Raw genomic sequence first — 22,280 nt, forward strand, 5'->3', positions numbered from 1 at the left:
CCTAAGCCTGTGGAAGACCAGTACTGGGGCTCAATACGTCACACTGTCGCTCAGTCAATCACAGGCCGAGGCAGGACACTGCCGCAATGAACAATTAGGTATAAGCTGCAATCTAACCTGTTCACCCCCGTAAGGGGATCGTGCCAGGGACCAGAACAGTGATACAAAAGGCACTGGGGAAGTGGCAGTAGTTCCCCAATGTGTGTTTGTTTGTTTTCATTTTAATAGTTTTTATTGGAAATTCTTTATTAGTTTACAAAACAACACTGGACATAGCCGGAAAAACAGATGAAAACAACATCTACAATATAACTGACGAACAAAACAAAGTTAGATATGGTGAAAAGCATAGATATACATAATGCATATATTGTAACATGCCTAATGAGATTAAAATATGACATTAACGATGCAATATTAGATAGAAATGTAATCATTGCCAATATGGACTGTGGGAGAGGTACAACACAGCTATAGAATAGTGCTTTACATTATGATGCGGAAACAATATAGGATCTCGTGGGGGGATGGGCAAAGCAGTTTTAGTGGCCGCCTAGGTGGGGCCTCTGCTGAAAAACTGATCAAGGGTTCAGGGTAGAGTGCAATGTGAGACCAAATAACGCCACTTTTTTAAAAAAAAGTAGTAAATGTACCATTACTTAACCCAATTATGCGTTCGTATGAATATGTAAGATTAAGTGTCGAAACTAATTCACCCATCTTAGGAGTGTCGGCAGTCTTCCATCTGAGCAGTAGTAGCAGCCTGGCAATGACACAGAATATGCATACTAATGCCCTGTAATATGTTGGAAGGGAATCTATTCCCACAAACAGCAAAACCATCATTTGCAGTCGGTAGGATTTGAGACAATAGCGGTTTACAGACATTCCAGTACGGCAGAACAATCGAACATTGCCACAAAAGGTGGAACAGAGTTCCCTTGCGCCCACAATTCCTCCAAAATTGGAACTATACATGTAAGATAACCGGTCAGGCATATAATACCAACGGAGGGCTGTTTTTGTGGCCGATTCTATATGTGAGGAACATTTCAGGTACCTATGCATCATTTTAAATGCTCCCAGCCAATCATTATCTGTAATAGGAGAACCCAACTCTTTTTCCCAGCTAGTGAGAGCTTGTTGTTTAGTAAAATCAGTTTGTTGTAAAATGTTTTTGTTTTAATGCTGGCAGCCTTGGGCAGGCTTTTTTTTTTTTTTATTCATTTATTTTTTAAATCATCGAAGTAACCCCTGAAGTAGTAGCACTATGATGATTTAGTTTATATTTTATATTCTACTTTTTGTCCTACCCTTGCTCTATCTGCAATCTTGCTGATGAATATTTACTATAGTACATTTCTTTGTACAGATCGATACCTTTTGAAACTAGAATCATGTCTATCCTCAAATGGCTGCACCTACCTGAAGATGTTAGGTGAGAGATCTTTTCAGATGATCAACCATCCGCTATACCGTAAAACTGGCTGTAGACCCTTTCCTAAAGGGATTACATGGGGATAGAAACACATAGCTATTTTTTCTTTTATACACTCTGTGGACTAACAGCAACTTTTCCATAGACTTTCATTGTGCACGTTTTTAGATTAAAAATACGGATGTATTTTATTCCTATTTTACAGATGTACCGTATTTTTCGCCCTATAGGACGCACCGGCGTATAAGACGCACCCAATTTTTAGGTGCAAAATCTAAAAAATTTAAGATTTTGAACCCAATAGTGGTCTTCAACCTGCAGAACTCCAGATGTTGCAAAACTACAACTCCCAGCATGCCCGGACAGCCGTTGGCTGTCCGGGCATGCTGGAAGTTGTAGTTTTGCAACATCTGGAGGTCCGCAGATTGAAGACCACTGCATAGGAGGTAATACTCACGTGTCCCCGTCGCTCCGGAACCGTCACCGCTGCCCTGGATGTCGCTCCATCGCTGTCGCCGTGTCCCCATCGCTCCGGAACATCTCTGCTACCGGCCGGGTATCCTCGCTCTCCGTCGCCATCATCACGTCGTTACGCACGCCGACGCACGTACGCAATGACGTGATGACGAGGAAGGAGAGCGCCGGCCATACAGGGGATCCTTGAACGGAGAAGACACCGAGGAGGCAGGTAAGGTCCCTCCCGGTGTCCTGTAAGCACTAACCCGGCTATTCAGTCGGGCTGTTTGGGACCACCGCGGTGAAATCGCGGCGGTCCCGAACAGCCCGACTGAACAGCCGGGTTAGTGTCACTTTCCCTTCAGACGCAGCGGTCAGCTTTGATCGCCGCTTCTGAAGGGTTAATACAGGGCATCACCGCGATCGGTGATGTCCTGTATCAGCCACGGGTCCCGGTAGTTGATGTCCGCAGGGACCGCCGCGATAGGGGTGTATTCGCCGTATAAGACGCAGTTTTGGCGAAGAAAAAGTGCGTCTTATACGGCGAAAAATACGGTATTTTGCTATTCTTTTTACTCTCTGTGAAGGTAGCCTTAGTCCTTTATCAGTCTTATGAATTTACTATTACTTGGCAGAAGTAGGTACAAATTCTAATGCAACGCTATATATTTTGGGTGAAAAGATGCTGTATTGTCCCTTCAGCTATTGCCTAGACAAAATACAGAAAATGTGGGTGGAACAAGCACAGAGCCCAGTGACTAGCGGCAATAGCTGCTGGGACAAGACAGTATGGTTTCCCCCCAAATTTTACATTTTTAAACCATGCATATTACAAATATACATAAGTTTTATTGTATTAAAGTTTTTGACAGTGCCCATTTAAACAAAATCATAATTTTCACTTACTGAAGAAAATGCCAGAGTACATCATAGTAAATGAAATACCACAATGAGAAACTTTATACCTATTTACCTTTTATACCTTAAGCTGCAGAACTAGAACTCTACATAAAAAAAACTACAAAAAAATGTAATGCTATCATTTTGACTTGTGAATGTTTAGTTTAATCCTTTATTGTAGAATGCTGTTGTGTGCTCTTTCAATATGATTGACAAGTGTGTGTCGTTCTTGGCACTGTTTGATTTAGACCACACTTTTACACTCTGTATTTAGAAGAACCAGATTCATCAGGACACAGGCACAGTCCAGTCAGCAGTGCAGTAAGTATAATACCTGCATGGTTTCTTTCAGTATTGCCTAATGTGTATGAAAGGGCTCATGTATCTAAGCAGGAAGTCATTTTATTGGAATTTTTCATGTTGTTTTTAAAGACTGATTCCAAAGTCCTTATAAAAGCATGTTTTATTTGCTACCTTTTTGATAGTTTTTCAGTTTAATTGTGATACCTGGCATTGCTGGCTTGAGACACTTGCTGCAAAATTGCCTGTTCTACATTTCCCAGATAGCAATATGTTTGCAGTTACTTTAAAAAAATTATAACTACATGCATCAAAATTGGTATGTTTAAAATTGTCATCTTCTGAAGCCTATAACTTTATTTTTCTGCATACGGGGATGTATCAGGGCTCATTTTTTGCGCCGTGATCTGAAGTTTTTATTGGTACCACTTTTGTTTTGATAGGAATTTTTAATCGCTTTTTATACATTTTTGTTTAAGGGTATACAAAGTGACCAAAAATATGTAATTTTGTCATTTGGAATTTTTTTTCTACATATACGCCATTGATGCCGTTTAAATTAACATTACATTTTTATAGTTTGGACATTTACACGTGGTGATACCACATATGTTTGTTTATTTATGTTTACATTTTTTTTTTATGGGAAAAGGGGGGGTGATTAAAACTTTTATTAAGGAAGGGGTTAAATCACATTTATTAACAATTTTTAAACCATTTTTTTTTGTCCCCATAAGGGACCATTACATGCAATCTTCTGATTGCATACACTGTTCAGTGCTATGCCATAGTGTATCTGTCATGTCTGTTTTCACACACAGCCATTGGATTTGCTTGTGTGTAAATAGTTTTATGTTCCCTGGCCAGGGAATAGTTAAAGGGGGAGATTTATCAAATCTTTCTGTCCCGCATCAATATAGATCAAACTATAGAGCGTTAGGCTGGTCTATTGCGCGCCTAATTTATCAAAAGTTGCACTTCTCTTGATGAATTCTGCACACAGACTTCGGGATCTATGCTTTAGACTGTATTTAAACCTGCTCCAGCAATGGTCTGACATTTCAGCGTAACTTTAGCTGATGCGACTTGTCGCTGAAAAGTCGCTATTGATTCAGCACCAATGCATTTTTCCGTCTAACATAGACTAGAATGCATCATGTTCTAAAAATCCTCTAAAGCAAAAGTCGCAAAAAAGCTGCATGTATTTAGACTGCGGCTTTCTGTGCGACAAATTTAGATGGGAAAAACCAGTCTAAATCCTTTGATAAATCTCCCCTAAAGTCTTTGACTTGCTTGCCAATAGCTCCTTGGATGTGTCTATTTAAAGTCAGCCGAGTCTAGCCTCTTGGCTGGTGATCAACTTCATTATATCCTGACCTGCTAAGATGCTGGACATGCTGCATGGAGCTCTTGGTGAAACACTCTTTGTTTTAGCTTTCAATCTTCTATCTCTGTTTTAGCATTCACTTTTGTATTTTTCTGGTTTTAGCCAATTTTGTGGAACGCTCTTAGTAGCTTTTAAGCTGTGTTTGTTTAGTCAGTTTTAGGATTTGTATGTTCTTCTTGCTATGTGACTGTTCACTCTGTGTTTTCCCTTGTATCCATTCTTATGAAATTCTGTGTTTTTATATTTCTGTTTTCCTACTGAGCCAGCATGCTGTCCACACTGGTGAGTGTGCCGCTGGCCAGTAGTCTATTTGGATTTATTATTATGGCTACTCCTTTAGTGGAGTGGAGTGTCCAGTTTGTGTGAACACTGTCCTATGTTAGATCCATGTTACCGCTCCATTGGGACTCCGTGTCTACCTGGAGGGATTGCGATTCCTGTCTTGTGTTCAGTGTGAACAGTGTTCTAGAATTATATCCTATATAACTTGGCATCCCTGTTACCTGTCCATTGGGACTCTGTGTCTACTCGAGGTTTTATGTGGGATTGCGAATATTCTTTTTTAGCAATAGATCCCATTTACCTGTCCATGGAGACTCAGAGGGTATTGTTATTCCTGTGTCTACTGGAGGTTTTTCTAGGGGATTCAGCTGATTCCTGTTTTGTTTCTTGAGTATGTTCAGACTTATCCGTTTTCCAGTCTGGTGTTTTTTTTTAAACTCCTATATGTATATTAGTACTTTATTCAGATCTTTGGAGTTCTGTTCATGACCGCTTATCTATAGTCACGGCCGGTTTTAGGCTTAGCGTGGCCCTAGGCAAAATCAAAAGAGGGGCACCAAAAGTCATAGTGCACTAACCAGATTTCCACATTTTTGGTCACTTCAAATACCATAAAAAATATCTAAAAAGCAATTGAAAAGTCCCATTAAAACAAAAATGGTACTACAAATCAAAGTGCAAAAAATGACCCTCATACAACCCCCATATGCAGAAAAATAAGAGTTATAGGGATTTGAATAGTACAATTTTATATTTTTGTATAGTTCCCCCACATTAGGTTGGCAGTATAGTCCCCCCCCCCCCACATTAGGTTGGCAGTATAGTTCCCCCCCCCCACATTAGGTTGGCAGTACAGTTCCCCCCACATTAGGTTGGCAGTACAGTTCCCCCCACATTAGGTTGGCAGTACAGTTCCCCCCCACATGAGGTTGGCAGTACAGTTCCCCCCCCCACCATTAGGCATTAGGTTGGCAGTACAGTTCCCCCACCCCCCCACATTAGGTTGGCAGTACAGTTTCCCCCCCCCCCCACATTAGGTTGGCAGTACAGCCCTCCCCCCCCCCCCCACATTAGGTTGGCAGTACAGTTCCCCCCCCACATTAGGTTGGCAGTACAGTTCCTCCCCCCCCCACATTAGGGTGACAGTACAGTCCCCCCCCCACATTAGGTTGGCAGTACAGTTCCCCCCCGGCATTAAGTTGGCAGTACAGTTCCCCCCACATTAGGTTGGCAGTACAGTTCCCCCCACATTAGGTTGACAATACAGTTCCCCCCACATTAGGTGTGCAGTACAGTGCCCCCCCCACATTAGGTGTGCAGTACAGTGCCCCCCCCCACATTAGGTGTGCAGTACAGTGCCCCCCCACATTAGGTGTGCAGTACAGTGCCCCCCCACATTAGGTGTGCAGTACAGTGCCCCACCCACATTAGGTGCAGCACAGTTCCCCCCCACACATTAGGTGCAGTACAGTCCCCCCCCCCACATTAGGTGCAGTACAGTCCCCCCCCACACATTAGGTGCAGTACAGTTCCCCCCCCCCACACATTAGGTGTAGTACAGTTCTCCCCCCACAGACATATTAGGTGCAGTACAGTCCCCCCCCCACACACATTAGGTGCAGTACAGTCCCCCCCCACACATTAGGTGTAGTACAGTCCCCCCCCCCACACATTAGGTGCAGTATAGTCCCCCCCCCCACATTAGGTGCAGTATAGTCCCTCCACATTAGGTGCAGTATAGCTCGGAGCTATACTGCACCCAATGTGAAGAACTATACTGCACCTAATGTGGGGAGCTTTTAGCTCCCCATATTAGGTGCAGTATAGTTCCCCCACAGACATACAGCTTTCACCCATATACAGTGTATGGCTGGAGGCTGTATGTCTGTGTACTGCCCCACTTCAGTGTTCCGACCACCGGTCCAGGGTCACCATCTAATGCTATGGCCTATGGACCATAGCAGTAGGTCCTGGGACCGGAGGAGCGGTGGTCAGAACACCGAAGATGACGTGCTGCCAGCTGGTGACTTACCGTCGGCCAGTTGTCGATCCACCGGTTAGGGTGGATGGGCAAGTAGGCAGGGAGAGCAGTTTTAGGGTCAGTTTAGGGCTCACTCTCCCTGTCCCCCGGGTCGGTCCTTGACAGTAGCATTGATCAGTGTAATTGGCGCTCTGTTGCTCCAGCCTGGATCTCAGGCATGGAGCAGCAGAGTGCCAATCTGACAGAGATGGAGGCAGGTAGGGACCCTCCCCCATCCATTCAGCTGTTTGGGAGGCCGCGATTTCACTGCAACGGTCCCGAACAGCCGTACTGAGCTGCCGGGAATGGTATACTTTAGTTTTAGATGCGGCGATCAACCTTGATCACGGCGTCTAAGGGGTTAATGTCGGGCATCACAGCGATCGGTGATGTCCGGCATCGGCCACGGGTCCTGGTGGCTGACAGCCTCTGGGACTACCCGGCTATGACACTGGGTCAGCTCGTGACCCTGCGTTATAGCACGGGAGCAGGAACAGGTTGCACAGGTAGGCCCTTGGTCCTTAAGGTGTTTACAAATTTAGATTACAAATATACATATAATGGTATTATCTACATTATATAAAAAGCTTTTGTTAACGAAAGGTACACTTTCAAAGTGGCAAGTCTGGGCTGAAAAAGTGGGAAAAAAAAGCATATTTTCCTTCCACTGTTCTCTACTGCTAAGATGTCATGCTATTCTGTATCTTCTACTCGCTCTCACTCAGTGCCTGAGACTGGGAAGGGGCATTCCCCAGCAGGCATTAAATCATCTGAAGCCCTGCAGGCGAAAACTTCCTCCCTCACTCTTCTTAGGCCGCACACAACCCCCCTCAGCATTCAGCACTGAACTCTACAGTGTGTCAGCTCTGCCCAGCAGCTTGCAAAGGGAGCTACAATATTCAGCACTATGCACTGAAGGCATAAGGACTCTACAGTCTAGCTCAGTTCAAAGGGAAAGGGAAATATTCAGCTGTATACACTTTTTACACTGTGCTGTGCTGAGGTCCCACCTCCATTTATTGACAGGCTGCTGCAGGAGACAATCTGCAGGCAGGACCAGAAAGAAAACCCCTAGTAGACAAACTTTTAGGGATTTATTAAAAATATTAGGAAGTATATTAGAAAGGTTATTTAAATTTCTATAACTAATGAGAGCTACCATTTAAATCCCTCTCCATACACTTCAATCAGTTCATACCATCTGGAAAATAGATCAAAGTAGCACATGTTGCATTGTTAAATTATGCGTGTAAATAGCCCCATAGATTAATATTGGCTACATTTTATGGACTGCAAAAAACACATATAATACTGACTTAATATACTGTTTGCTTGTGTGAATCCGGCCTTACTATGACAGGGCATCAGCCTGCAAAAAACAGACCCTGTAGTTAAAACATCAAATAACAAGAACAAGTTTCAATTTGCTATCCACGTCTATTTGCATTATCATTTATCATTCATAGTTAATTATTATTGTGTAATATTTTTCTGTCTAGTCTGCATTCTATTATCTTAAAGCCACTTACATTAAGAACCAATGCCTTCTACAGTAATTGCAGTTGTCTATATTGTATAGTAATGTGATGCATATTTTATATAATGCTAATTAATTATCCTTTATCTGACTTTGAATGTCTATGCAGGTGATAAAAGCCCTAATGACTGTAGACCGCATTGTAGGAATGTTGATGGATGGGCTTAAACAAATGAATTTAGACAAATGTGTTCATCTCTTGCTTCTGTCTGACCACGGTAAGTTAACATGTTATATATATATATATATATATATATATATATATATATATATATATATATATATATATATATCTTAGATGAAGTAAGTGCAATGTTAGACCTTGACACAACAACAAAGTCTATATATAGTTATGTCAGTTTCAGTCCTTCTATGGAGACATTGATCCAGAAGATGTTGTCGATAGGCCCAGCTTGGCCTAGACTGTTAAAAAATGTAGACAATATATGTAACACAGGCGGAGGCTAGTAGACTATTGTCACTTCAAATAGCAGGAATGCAAAAATGAAACTTCTCACAGAGTAATATATATGTATTTTAAATATTTTATTATATCTTTTCATGTACATATTTTCATTCACACCTCAGATGACCACTGCCTTGCTAAAGAAGCTGAGGGTAAAGATGAAGGACTGGCCAAGCATGTCTCCAGACCTTAACCCTATAGAGCATCTGTGGGGCATCCTCAAACTAAAGGTGGGGAGCGCAAGGTCTTTAACATCCACCAGCTCTATGATGTCATCATGGAGGAGTGGAAGAGAACTCTAGTTGTAACCTGTGAAGCTCTGGTGAACTCTTTGGCCAAGAGGCTAAAGGCAGTTTTGGAAAACAATGGAAGCCACACAAAATATTGACATTTTGGGCCCAATGTGGATATTTCCCCTTAGTGCTGTACTTACTTTTGTTGCCAAGGTTTAGACATTAACCCCTTAAGGACCCTTGACGTCCGCGTACGTCATGACACCCTGGTACTTAAGGACCCATGACGTGCGCGAACGTCATGGAGAATTCCGGCCCCCGCCGCGTGCCGGGCGGGGATCGGACCGGAATGCCTGCTGAAATCATTCAGCAGGCATCCCGTGCAAACACCCAGGGGGGTCATTAGACCCCCCCATTTCGGCGTTCGCGGCAAATCGCAAGTGAATTCACACTTGCGATTTGCGCGATTCCGGGTCATTACGGGTCTATGGTGACCCGGAATATAAGGGGGATCGCGGTTGTCTAAGACACCCACATTCCCCCTGAAGGGATAGGAGTGAGGTGGCAGGGGTGCCACCCCTCCTATCCCTGCTATTGGTGGTCTAGATGCGACCACCAATAGCAGATCGGGGGCAGGGGGATTAACTTTCGTTCTCCCCGTCCTGCCCACCCACAATAGGTGGGGCAGGACGGGGAAACGACGGGGACCGGTGCCGAAGATCCACTTACCCATCCGGGCGGGCGTCGGAGGCAGCGGGTGACGGAGATCGGCAGGCGGGGATTTGCTTGGCAACAGCTGGAGGGTACAGTTTGAGACCATTATACAGTGGTCTCTAACTGTAGACCTCCAGATGTTGCAAAACTACAACTCCCAGCATGCCCAGACAGCTGTTTGGGCATGCTGGAATATGTAGTTTTGCAACAGCTGGAGGGCTACAGTTAGAGACCACTATACAGTGGTTTCTAACTGTAGCCCTCCAGATCTCGCAAAACTACAACTCCTAGCATGCCCAAACAGCTGTTTCTTGTATGGGCATGATGGGATTTGTAGTTTTGCAACAGCTGGAGGACCACAGTTTGAAGTTCACTGTGGCCCTCCAGATGTTGCAAAACTGCAAATCCCAGCATGCCCAAACAGCAAACAGCTGTCTCGGCATGCTGGGAGTTGTAGTTGTGTACCTCCAGCTATTGCATAACTGCATCTCCCAGCATGCCCTTCGGCAATCAGTACATGCTGGGAGTTGTAGTTTTGCAACAGCTGGTGGCACACTGGTTGGAAAATACTGAGTTAGGTAACTGAACCTAACTGAAGGTTTTCCAACCAGTGTGCCTCCAGCTGTTGCAAAAGTACAACTCCTAGCATTCACGGTCTGTCAGTACATGCTGGGAGTTGTAGTTTTGAAATAGCTGGAGGTTTGCCCCCCCCATGTGAACGTACAGGGTACATTCACACAGGCAGGTTTACAGTAAATTTCCTGCTTCAAGTTTGGGCTGCGGCAAATTTTTCGCCGCAGCTCAAACTCCTAGCGGGAAACTCACTGTAACATGCCAGTGCGAATGTGCCCAATAAACACAACACTACACTACACTAACACATAATAAAGAGTAAAACACAACATATACACCCCCTTACACTGTCCCCCCCCCCCCAATAAAAAATTAAAACGTATTGTATGGCAGTGTTTCCAAAATGGAGCCTCCAGCTGTTGCAAAACAACTCCCAGCATGTCCGGACAGCCTCTGATTGTCCAGGCATTCTGGGAATTTAGCAACAGCTGGAGGCACCCTGTTTGGGAATCACTGGCGTAGAATACCCCTATGTCCACCCCTACACAATCCCTAATTTAGTCCTCAAATGCGCATGGCACTCTCTCACCTCGGAGCAAGGAAACAGTTTAGGGCCACATATGGGGTATTTCCGTACTCGGGAGAAATTGCACTACAAATTTTGGGGGGCTTTTTCTCCTTTTACCCCTTATGAAAAGGAAAAGTTGCGGGCTACACCAGCTTGTTAGTGTAAATTTTTTTATTTTTTTTACACTAACATGCTGGTGTTGCCCCATACTTTTCATTTTCACAAGTGTTAAAAGGAAAAAAAGCCCCCCAAAATTTGTAAAGCAATTTCTCCTGAGTGTGGAAATACCCCAGATGTGGGCGTAAAATGCTCTGCGGGCGCACAACAAGTCTCAGGAGAGAGAGTGCACTATGTACATTTGACACCTAAATTGGTGATTTGCACAGGGGTGGCTGATTTTGCAGCGGTTCTGCCATAAACGCAAAAAAAGAAATACCCAGATGTGACCCCATTTTGGAAACTACACCCCTCACGGAACGTGACAAGGGGTATAGTGAGCCTTAATACCCCACAGGTGTTTAATGAAAATTCTTCAAAGTTGGATGGAAAAATTAAAAAGAAAATTATTTTTTTCACTAAAATGCTGGTGTTACCCAAAATTTTTCATTTTCACAAGGAAAAATAGGAAAAAAGCCGCCCAAAATTAGTTTTTTTTCTGAGTAAGAACATACCCCATATGTGGATGTAAAGTGCTCTGCTTGCGCACAACAATGCTCAGAAGAGCAGGAGCACCAGAATTGAAAATTTGTCCGGAATTGAAGGCCACGTGTGTTTACAGAGCCCCATAGAGCCAGAACAATGGACCCCCACATGTGACCCCATTTTGGAAACTACACCCCTCATGTAATGTAATAAGGGGTACAGTGAGCATTTACGCCCCACAGGTGTCTGACAGATTTTTGGAACAGTGATCCGTGAAAATGAAAAATGTAATTTTTCATTTGCACAGCCCACTGTTCCAAAGATCTGTCAAACGCCAGTGGGGTGTAAATACCCTCGACTTCTATTCCAAACAAATTCTGTCTCCAAAAGCTCAATGGAGCTCCTCCTCTTCTGAGCATTGTAGTGCACCAGCAGAGCACTTGCCGTCCACTCATGGGGTATTTCCATACTCATAAGAAATGGGGTTACAAATTTTGGGGTAATTTTCTCTTATTACCCCTTGTAAAAATGTAAAATTTGAGGGAAAACCAGCATTTTAGTGAGAATTTTTTTTTTCATTTACACAACTGACTTTGACACGTCAAACAACTGTGAAGTGTTAAGGCTCACTGTACCCCTTGTTGCATTCCTTGAGGGGTGTAGTTTTCAAAATAGTATGCCTAGTGTTTTTTTTTTTTTGCTGTCCTGGCACCATATGGGCTTCATAAATGCGACATGCCCTCCAAAAACCATTTTAGCAAAATTCGCTTTTCAAAAGCCAAATGTGACTTCTCGTCTGAGCATTGTAGTGCGCCAGCAGAGCACTTGACGTCCACACATGGGGTATTTCCATACTCGGAAGAGATGGGGTTACAAATTTTGGGTGGCATTTTGTCCTATTATCCCTTGTAAAAATTTCAAATTGGGAGGAAAACTAGCATTTTAGTGAAAAAAATAAAAATCATTTACACATCCAACTTTAACGAAAAGTCGTGAAACACCTGTGGGGTGTTAAGACTCACTGGAACCCTTGTTACGTGCCTTGAGGGGTGCAGTTTCCAAAATAGTATGCCATGTGTTTTTTTTTTTTGCTGTTCTGGCACCATAGGGGCTTCCTAAATGCGACATTCCTCACAAAAAACATTTTAGAAAAACTCACTCTCCAAAATCCCACTGTCGCTCCTTCCCTTCTGAGCCCTCTAGTGAACCTGCCGAACACTTGACATACACATATGAGGTATTTCCTTACTCAAGAGAAATTGAGTTACAAACTTTAGGAAGATTTCTCTCCTTTTACCCCTTGTAAAAATTCAAAAACTGGGTCTACAAGAACATGCCAGTGTAAAAAAATGAAGATTTTGAATTTTCTCCATCAATTTACTGCTTTTCCTGTGAAACACCTAAAGGGTTAACAAACCTTTTGAATGTCATTTTGAATACTTTGAGGGGTGTAGTTTTTATAATGGGGTCATTTGTGGGGTATTTCTTATATGAAGGCCCTTCAAATCCACTTCAAAACAGAACTGGTCCCTGAAAAATTTCGAGTTTGAAAATTTTGTGAAAAATTGGAAAATTGCTACTATACTGTGAAGCCCTCTGATGTCTTCCAAAAGTAAAAACATGTCAACTTCATGATGCAATCATAAAGTAGACATGTTGTATATGTGAATCAATATATAATTTATTTGGAATATTTATTTTGCTTATAAGCAGAGAGCTTCAAAGTTAAAAAAAGCAAAATTTTCAATTTTTTCATCAAATTTTGGAATTTTTCACCAAGAAACGATGCAAGTATCGACAAAATTTTACCTCTAACATAAAGTAGAATATGTCATGAAAAAACAATCTCGGAATCAGAATGAAAGGTAAAAGCATCCCAGAGTTATTAATGTTTAAAGTGACAGTGGTCAGATGTGCAAAAAATGGCTGTGTCCTACAGTGAAAATTGGCTGGGTCCTTAAAGGGGTACTGCGGTGAAAACTTTTTTTTTTTTTTTTTATAAATCAACTGGTGTCAGAAAGTTAAACAGATTTGTACATTACTTCTTTAAAAAAATCTTAATCCTTCCTGTACTTATTAGCTGCTGAATACTATAGCGGAAATTATTTTATTTTGAAACACAGAGCTATCTGCTGACATCATGACCACAGTGCTCTCTGCGGACATCTCTGTCCATTTTAGGAACTGTCAGAGCAGCATATGTTTGCTATGGGGATTTTCTCCTAGTCTGGACAGTTCCTAAAATTGACAGATATGTCAGCAGAGAGCACTGTGCTCATGATGTCAGCAGACAGCTCTGTGTTTCAAATGGAAAAGAATTTCCACTGTAGTATTCAGCAGCTAATAAGTACAGGAAGGATTTTTTAATAGAAGTAATTTACAAATCTGTTTAACTTTCTGGCACCAGTTGATTTAAAAAAATAAAAAAATAAAAGTTTTTCACCGGAGTACCCCTTTAAGGGAGTTATTTTAAGGGGACACAACATTAAAGACTGTTATACAGGCTGTGCACTCACTACTTTCTTCATTGTGGTCACATGGAAATATATAATAAAATATCTACAGAAATGTAAGGGATGTAGTCACTTATAGGAGATAATGTATATACAGGGAAGTCAGGAGCAATAGATTTTAGTAATATGCAAGTTTGCTTGAATGTAAATACTTGGTTTCCAATCAGATTCATACAGTAAAAGGTTTAATAGTAGCCAAGATATTGTCTCCAGTAATGATTAAGTGAGGTGAATAAATACTGAGAAAAAAGTTGCATGTATGGGTATTATTAACTTTGCTGATATAACTGTCTGTTGCCTTTGTATCAGGTATGGAGGAGTCACGGTGTGAAAACATTGCTTATTTATCCTCTTATGTAAATGTCTCTGATGACTACATTGTGGTGTATGGACCAGCAGCCCGTCTAAGACCTACCCGGTTACCAGATGAGTATTTCTCTTGTATGTTCTTATCTGTTTTACTTATGGTTTTATATTATTGATCAGGCATGGCCTATTGACTTATGCAATCATTTTAAAATGCAGTCAATGGCCCTTAAAAAGTAAGGGGAAATATATTTTACTTTATTTATGTGGTAGCCCCGGGGTTGCTAGGAAAATACCTCATGACTTTGTGACACCAGGGCACCGTTGGCCTATTCACGATCTGAGATTGGAGACAGCTTCTCCTGGGCCAGACAAAGGGAGTAAAGGAACACACAGACGTCAGGTTACGGGTAACTATTTTTACTGGGTATTGTGCAGATGGTATTACTCCGGCAGTATGGTACAGAGTGAGAGGATGCAGCGTAACCCCTTGGCAGCCCTGTTGCCTTACTGGGACATTTGGTACTTGCACCCAATAGATTTATACCAACTTGAGAAACTTTAAGATTGATCCTGGTAGCTAGGGTTCTGTCAAGGTCCTGTAGCTTTCTCTGCCAGGGCATGAACTTCCACCGTGCGGGTGATCCTTGCAGAATGACCGGATAAGATAGATTTGATCTGGGCCTTCCCTTAGAGCTTCTCCTCATACCTTTACCGCACTAGAGCTAGACTGGGGCAACTCGTCCCCCCACTACTCTATACACTAAAGAATTTAGGGGTTTCCATTGGCAGGCAGGGTCACATGAGGTGCACTGCTCCTCTCTTAAAGGTACAAAAACACATATAAATAACATATCAGGATAATTATTAAAAATATATTAGTTTTAGAAAGGTGCTGGGACATGACATAAACACAGTAATCCCTCAGTGGGCCCAACACCTGTGCTGCAGGTCTGCCTGGGGAAGTCTGAAGCCTTTGGTGCTGGGACACCACAATTACCTCAAGCGCCAATCATACAATGAAATTGTAATCACTTTTAGCTTTTTATTTGCAATATGGGTGTGGCTTTTGACCTTTTTACAATTCAATTAGATTTTCCGCCGTGGTTTTTTTTTTTTCCTTGAGATTTTTCACTTATAAAAGGTACCGGTCATCTGAAAATCATGTACAAGAATATGAAATGTATCTTTCGCTCCACTGTAGTTCTCTGAATTGTTCTGATATAGATCAGCCATTATCCTAATGAAAGGTGATATTTGATAAAATCGCCTATAAGAGAAACAATTCACGGTCGTAGCTACAAGAATCTCGCCTTTCAATCAGCGACCTGTTTATATTTTGTTTGGAAGTACAGAATATTTGTAGAACATCGTATATTTACTGTAAAAATATTGTTTGTAGAAAAAGTATACATATGCATATATTTTACTTTTTACAACATATTTTCAGGTACTTAATTTTCCAGAATGTCTTTTTCAGTTGACTATGCAGATATCGCAAAAAATCTGTCAGTAAGTACAAATCTAATCTCATCTACTGTTTGCATTCTGTGAATTATGTAAATTGTTTAAAGTACAACAGTACAACTTTTTTTAAACTTATTTTAGATGATTTCAGAATACTTTATGGGGTACATAGACATGTTGAAGAGACACTTTTTAAGACTGACTACCATTCTGGTAGACCTGGCCCATCAATGCACTAATGGACAATTTGCGTTTAATTCTACATGTCAAATACAACAAAATATTGTTTTCAATTTCCCAGTGATATGTCTTTAAACTCATACCATCAAAAAATATTTGTTAAATCTGTACCCTTTTTATATTTTATTCAGGTCAGTGTAATTTAGCTTCATTTTAGAATCTCTCTTTTGGCCTGGCCAAAGGTCTAATGACTTGCACTAATATCATGATTGATCTATTATTATTATTATCATAATATATCTAATTATTATTATTATTATTATTATTTTTTTGTTAAATGGGTTTTCCGGGACTTTTTAAAGGCTCATCACATAGTGATTTCCTATCCCAAGAATAAGTTATTTTGCAGAGCCACTGCGGCCTGATGTAGGCTGCGATGGGAGTCTGTAGCCTTGGCTGTGATGGCCAGTTGATCTCCATAGTCTCCAGACAATAAACAGAACCAGCTGATTCAGGCTCTGCTCAGAAAGTAAATCTGACAGTTTTGCTTATTGGAGGGGATGCCTGGTGTTAGTACCCCACTGATCACATATAGTGGCAATTTTGTGGGATTATTTTATGCTAGATTAGGGAAATTGCACATAATTTTTTTGCTGTGTATCATCTTTTGCTGTGTTTCTTTTCTCAGTGTAGACAACACGATCAACATTTCAAGCCATTTCTGAAGCAACACTTGCCAAAACGCTTCCATTTTGCTAGAAATGATAGAATTGAGTCGCTTCACTTTTACAGTGATCCAAAATGGCAAGTTGTAAAGTAAGTGTGAACATTCTAATCTAAAAACCACAGGAAAAACTCCTTTATGGTCTATTCCCACGTACAGTATTCTGCGCAGATTTGATGCGCAGGATCTTCTTCTACAGATTTCAATGTAAACTAAATGACTGAACACAGCTTGAAATCTTGCGCATCAAATCGGGGCAGAATACTGTACGTGTGAATAGACCCTAAGGATACGTTCACATGGACACAGATTTGATGCACAGGATTTTCTGCTGCAGATTTCAATGTAAACTAAATGACTAAGCACAGCTTCTAATCGGCAGTTACAAATCCTGCGCATCAAATCTGCGCAGGATCCTGTATGTGTGAACGTACCCTTAGGCTATGTTCACACAGCAGAATTTCCGAGTGGGATTCTGTAGGAATATTTCACTCTGAAAGTCCGCTGCAGCAGGGTCCCATTGTTTGCTACTCTGTGCACACGGCGAGATTTCCGTGGCAGATGTTTCTTCCATGGAAATCCTGATTCTGGGGTCCGCAAAAAGAATAGTTCTGAACTCCATTCCTGGTGGTGTAATAATGATCATGTGACTTATTGATAAGTAAATTCTAGTAGCCCGGTGGACAGGCACTGGTTCTAATTCCCAATAGTCGTATATAGAGATGAGCGAATTGAAGCTGACTCATCCGAATTCGTTATGAATTTCAGGAAAAATTAGATTCACAACGAATGTGAATATTGCCGCGATTCTATCATGCAAATTGCTTCAATAAACTCCATTTAGTGCGGTCCAGGCTCCAGGGCATCTAAAATGTCAGATCCACATGCGAGGACATGGGGCAAGATACTCTGGAAAGGCGGGAACAATGGTAGGCGGGATGATCCTGTATCACATGCAGGATGCAGCCTATCAGCAGCCAGACACCCCTGTGATGTCACAGCCCTATATAATCGGCAGCCATATTCCGGCAAGTCACTTCATTCAATTCCCTTCAGAGAGACAAGACGGAGAGCCTGTGTGTGTGTGTTACACACAAAAGTTTTATCCAGCAGCGTTTCACATCCTAGTCACATCAGCGTTCTGGTGGACAGAGAGCAGTGCTTTTTTCCACTGAAAATGATTTTTACTGCAGCCAGTAACCTCCCAGTCACTTTCTACAGCATTGTACTACAGAGAGGGGCAGATAGCTGTGTGTTGCCTCATACATTTCAACAAGCTGCCTCAACTTCATAAACCTTAGCAGAAGAGGCAGGAATAATTTTTCAGTGCAATTCTGTGTCTTTGTTCCACAACAAATCATCTGCTGGATAATACACAGCAGTCCATTCCTAATAGTCTTTGACAGAGTGCAAGTTTGGGTTTAGTACACAGCTTTTTTGTGCTCCAGCACTGTTGTGTACTGCTGGTGTTGTGCAAAAATATGTTTTTTTTAAGCGTGCTTTAGCTCAATTTTCTGCCCTCATAAGTGCATACCACATACCTACATCTAATATATATACAAAAACTCCGGATTGATATAGACCTCTTTCTATGATTACTGATAATATGCACCTATATCACAGGCCAATTCCAGAGAGACTTAGTTGTACACTGCATACAACACAGAGATAGATTGTATACACCAAAAAAGAAGGGATAACCACTAATTATATGGAGTATAAAAAACAAGTACTTTATTTATAATCTTAAAAACATATATGCACGCCTAATCTAGGGTCCTTCTGCAACAATTCCAATACAATGTATATGAAGAGAACAAAGTGCCAGTAACCATATCAGAAAAATCCATGTAAAGCATAAATCCTTCATATAAGGGAGATACAAGTCATTAGTAATGCTCCATCTAGTGGTCGGAACCTGAGATATGTCTAAATCACCCTTTCATAGGGACCCAGGCTCCTATGCTACGTATGTAAATATGAGCTATTCTCTATACCCTGGTAGAAGGTTAGGCTTACCCATCTCCTATCATTGTGGGCTCCGGCACTCGTCCCGACCTCAACGTACGTTTCATAACCTTTTTCAAGAGGTCATGTAATAGTGTGTCCCCCCTGGGTTTATATCCACACACTAATGATCCCCACCAGCTGTGCGTATCAGTCCCGTGCGCAGGTATTTCCGGTGCGACATCACGTCACGCTGAAGTGCCGCATCGCTGGTGCGCATGTCTGGGGCCGGCATATTCCGGACACGCGCATGGCGAGATCTCGGCACCAGAGCGCAAGCTGTCACTCACCATATCCCGCGCATGCGCACAGATTCTGGTCTAGATCAGTGTGTGTGTCTAAGTTGGACAAAGAGGGGTGCCATATCAAACCTTGTTATGGATCTCAGGTAACGGGCCACTACATGGAGCATCATATTTAATGATACAATAAAAGTATCTATAAAGAACATTGTGTCAGTGCAATAATTCCATAATATCAAGTGCATATATAAATACACATATAGTTTATAAAGTGCCAGTGCAATAATTACAACAGTCCATAATCAAAAAAAGTGCATGGTGCTACCCTAACTCGGGATTAGATAATATACAATAAGGTGAATAAAAACCTTTTTTTATACACCTCCTACTGTACCCCCTCTCCAAAAAGCGGGGCTTAAGGGTGACGTGATGTCGCATCGGAAATACCCGCACACGGGCCTGATACGCACAGCTGGTGGGCATCATTAGTGTGTGGATATAAACCCAGGGGGGACACACTATTACATGACCTCTTGAAAAAGGTTACGAAACGTACGTTGAGGTCGGGACGAGTGTCGGGGCCACAACGATAGGAGATGGGTAAGCCTAACCTTCTACCAGGGTATAGAGAATAGCTCATATTTACATACGTAGTATAGGAGCCTGGGTCCCTATGAAAGGGTGATTTAGACACATCTCAGGTTCCGACCACTAGATGGAGCATTACTAATGACTTGTATCTCCCTTATATGAAGGATTTATGCTTTACATGGATTTTTCTGATATGGTTACTGGCACTTTGTTCTCTTCATGTACATTGTATTGGAATTGTTGCAGAAGGACCCTAGATTAGGCGTGCATATATGTTTTTTAAGATTATAAATAAATGTTTTTTATACTCCATATAATTAGCGGTTATCCCTCCTTTTTTGGTGCATACCTGTTACGCCGAGCGCTCCGGGTCCCCGCTCCTCCCCGGAGCGCTCGCTACACTCCCCTCACTGCAGCGCTCCGGTCGGTTCCACGGACCCGGGGCGCTGCGATACCGCCTCTGGCCGGGATGCGATTCGCGATGCGGGTAGCGCCCGCTCGCGATGCGCACCCCGGCTCCCGTACCTGACTCGCTCTCCGTCAGTTCTGTCCCGGCGCGCGCGGCCCCGCTCCCTAGGGCGCGCGCGCGCCGGGTCTTTGCGATTTAAAGGGCCACTGCGCCGCTGATTGGCGCAGTGGTTCCAATTTGTGTTTACACCTGTGCACTTCCCTATATCACCTCACTTCCCCTTCACTCCCTCGCCGGATCTTGTTGCCTCAGTGCCAGTGAAAGCGTTTCCTTGTGTGTTCCTAGCCTGTGTTCCAGACCTCCTGCCGTTGCCCCTGACTACGATCCTTGCTGCCTGCCCCGACCTTCTGCTACGTCCGACCTTGCTTCTGTCTACTCCCTTGTACCGCGCCTATCTTCAGCAGCCAGAGAGGTTGAGCCGTTGCTAGGGGATACGACCTGGTCACTACCGCCGCAGCAAGACCATCCCGCTTTGCGGCGGGCTCTGGTGAAAACCAGTAGTGACTTAGAACCGATCCTCTAGCACGGTCCACGCCAATCCCTCTCTGGCACAGAGGATCCACTACCTGCCAGCCGGCATCGTGACAGTAGATCCGGCCATGGATCCCGCTGAAGTTCCTCTGCCAGTTGTCGCTGACCTCACCACGGTGGTCGCCCAGCAGTCACAACAGATTGCGCAACAAGGCCAACAGCTGTCTCAACTGACTGTTATGCTACAACAGTTACTACCACAGCTCCAGCAACCATCTCCTCCGCCAGCTCCTGTACCTCCTCCGCAGCGAGTGGCCGCTTCTGGACTACGACTATCCTTGCCGGATAAATTTGATGGGGACTCTAAGCTTTGCCGTGGCTTCCTTTCCCAATGTTCATTACACTTGGAGATGATGTCGGACCAGTTTCCCACTGAAAGGTCTAAGGTGGCTTTCGTAGTCAGCCTGCTGTCTGGAAAAGCCCTGGCTTGGGCCACACCGCTCTGGGACCGCAATGACCCCGTCACTGCCTCTGTACACTCCTTCTTCTCGGAAATTCGAAGTGTCTTTGAGGAACCTGCCCGAGCCTCTTCTGCTGAGACTGCTCTGTTGAACCTGGTCCAGGGTAATTCTTCCGTTGGCGAGTATGCCGTACAATTCCGTACTCTTGCTTCTGAATTATCCTGGAACAATGAGGCCCTCTGCGCGACCTTTAAAAAAGGCCTATCCAGCAACATTAAAGATGTTCTGGCCGCACGAGAAATGCCTGCTAATCTTCATGAACTTATTCACCTAGCCACTCGCATTGACATGCGTTTTTCCGAAAGGCGTCAGGAGCTCCGCCAAGATATGGACTCTGTTCGCACGAGGCGTTTCTTCTCCTCGGCTCCTCTCTCCTCTGGTTCCCTGCAATCTGTTCCTGTGCCTCCCGCCGTGGAGGCTATGCAGGTCGACCGGTCTCGCCTGACATCTCAAGAGAGGACACGACGCCGCATGGAGAACCTCTGCCTGTACTGTGCTAGTACCGAACACTTCCTGAGGGATTGTCCTATCCGCCCTCCCCGCCTGGAAAGACGTACCCTGACTCCGCACAAAGGTGAGACAATCCTTGATGTCCACTCTGCTTCTCCACGTCTTACTGTGCCTGTGCGGATGTCTGCCTCTGCCTTCTCCTTCTCTTCTGTGGCCTTCTTGGACTCTGGATCTGCAGGAAATTTTATTTTGGCCTCTCTCGTCAACAGGTTCAACATCCCAGTGACCAGTCTCACCAGACCCCTTTACATCAATTGTATAAACAATGAAAGATTGGACTGTTCCATACGTTTCCGCACGGAGCCCCTTCTAATGAGCATCGGATCTCATCACGAGAGGATTGAACTTTTGGTCCTCCCCAATTGCACCTCGGAAATTCTCCTTGGACTTCCCTGGCTTCAACTTCATTCCCCAACCCTGGATTGGTCCACTGGGGAGATCAAGAGTTGGGGGCCCTCTTGTTCCAAGGACTGTCTAAAACCGGTTCCCAGTAACCCTTGCCGTAACTCTGTGCCTCCTCCAGTAACCGGTCTCCCTAAGGCCTATATGGACTTCGCGGATGTTTTCTGCAAAAAACAAGCGGAGACTCTACCTCCTCACAGGCCTTATGATTGTCCTATCGACCTCCTCCCGGGCACTACTCCACCCCGGGGCAGAATTTATCCTCTCTCTGCCCCAGAGACTCTTGCCATGTCTGAATACGTCCAGGAGAATCTAAAAAAGGGCTTTATCCGTAAATCCTCCTCTCCTGCCGGAGCCGGAT

The 22,280-nt window shown here is 43.3% G+C and overlaps 1 protein-coding gene across 1 annotated transcript in view; it reads left to right on the forward strand.

Moving 5' to 3' along the window:
• ENPP1 (ectonucleotide pyrophosphatase/phosphodiesterase 1) overlaps positions 1 to 22,280 on the forward strand; it is a 149,839-nt gene that overhangs the window by 82,029 nt on the left and 45,530 nt on the right. The window contains exons 10-15 of the mRNA XM_056566561.1: positions 1,373 to 1,438; positions 3,043 to 3,115; positions 8,430 to 8,538; positions 14,339 to 14,470; positions 15,816 to 15,847; positions 16,671 to 16,798. Of these exons, the coding sequence (XP_056422536.1) occupies positions 1,373 to 1,438; positions 3,043 to 3,115; positions 8,430 to 8,538; positions 14,339 to 14,470; positions 15,816 to 15,847; positions 16,671 to 16,798 (540 nt within the window). The remainder of the gene's footprint in view (positions 1 to 1,372; positions 1,439 to 3,042; positions 3,116 to 8,429; positions 8,539 to 14,338; positions 14,471 to 15,815; positions 15,848 to 16,670; positions 16,799 to 22,280) is intronic.

This window comes from Hyla sarda, chromosome 3 (assembly GCF_029499605.1).
Source record: "Hyla sarda isolate aHylSar1 chromosome 3, aHylSar1.hap1, whole genome shotgun sequence".
Classification (NCBI taxonomy): domain Eukaryota; kingdom Metazoa; phylum Chordata; class Amphibia; order Anura; family Hylidae; genus Hyla; species Hyla sarda.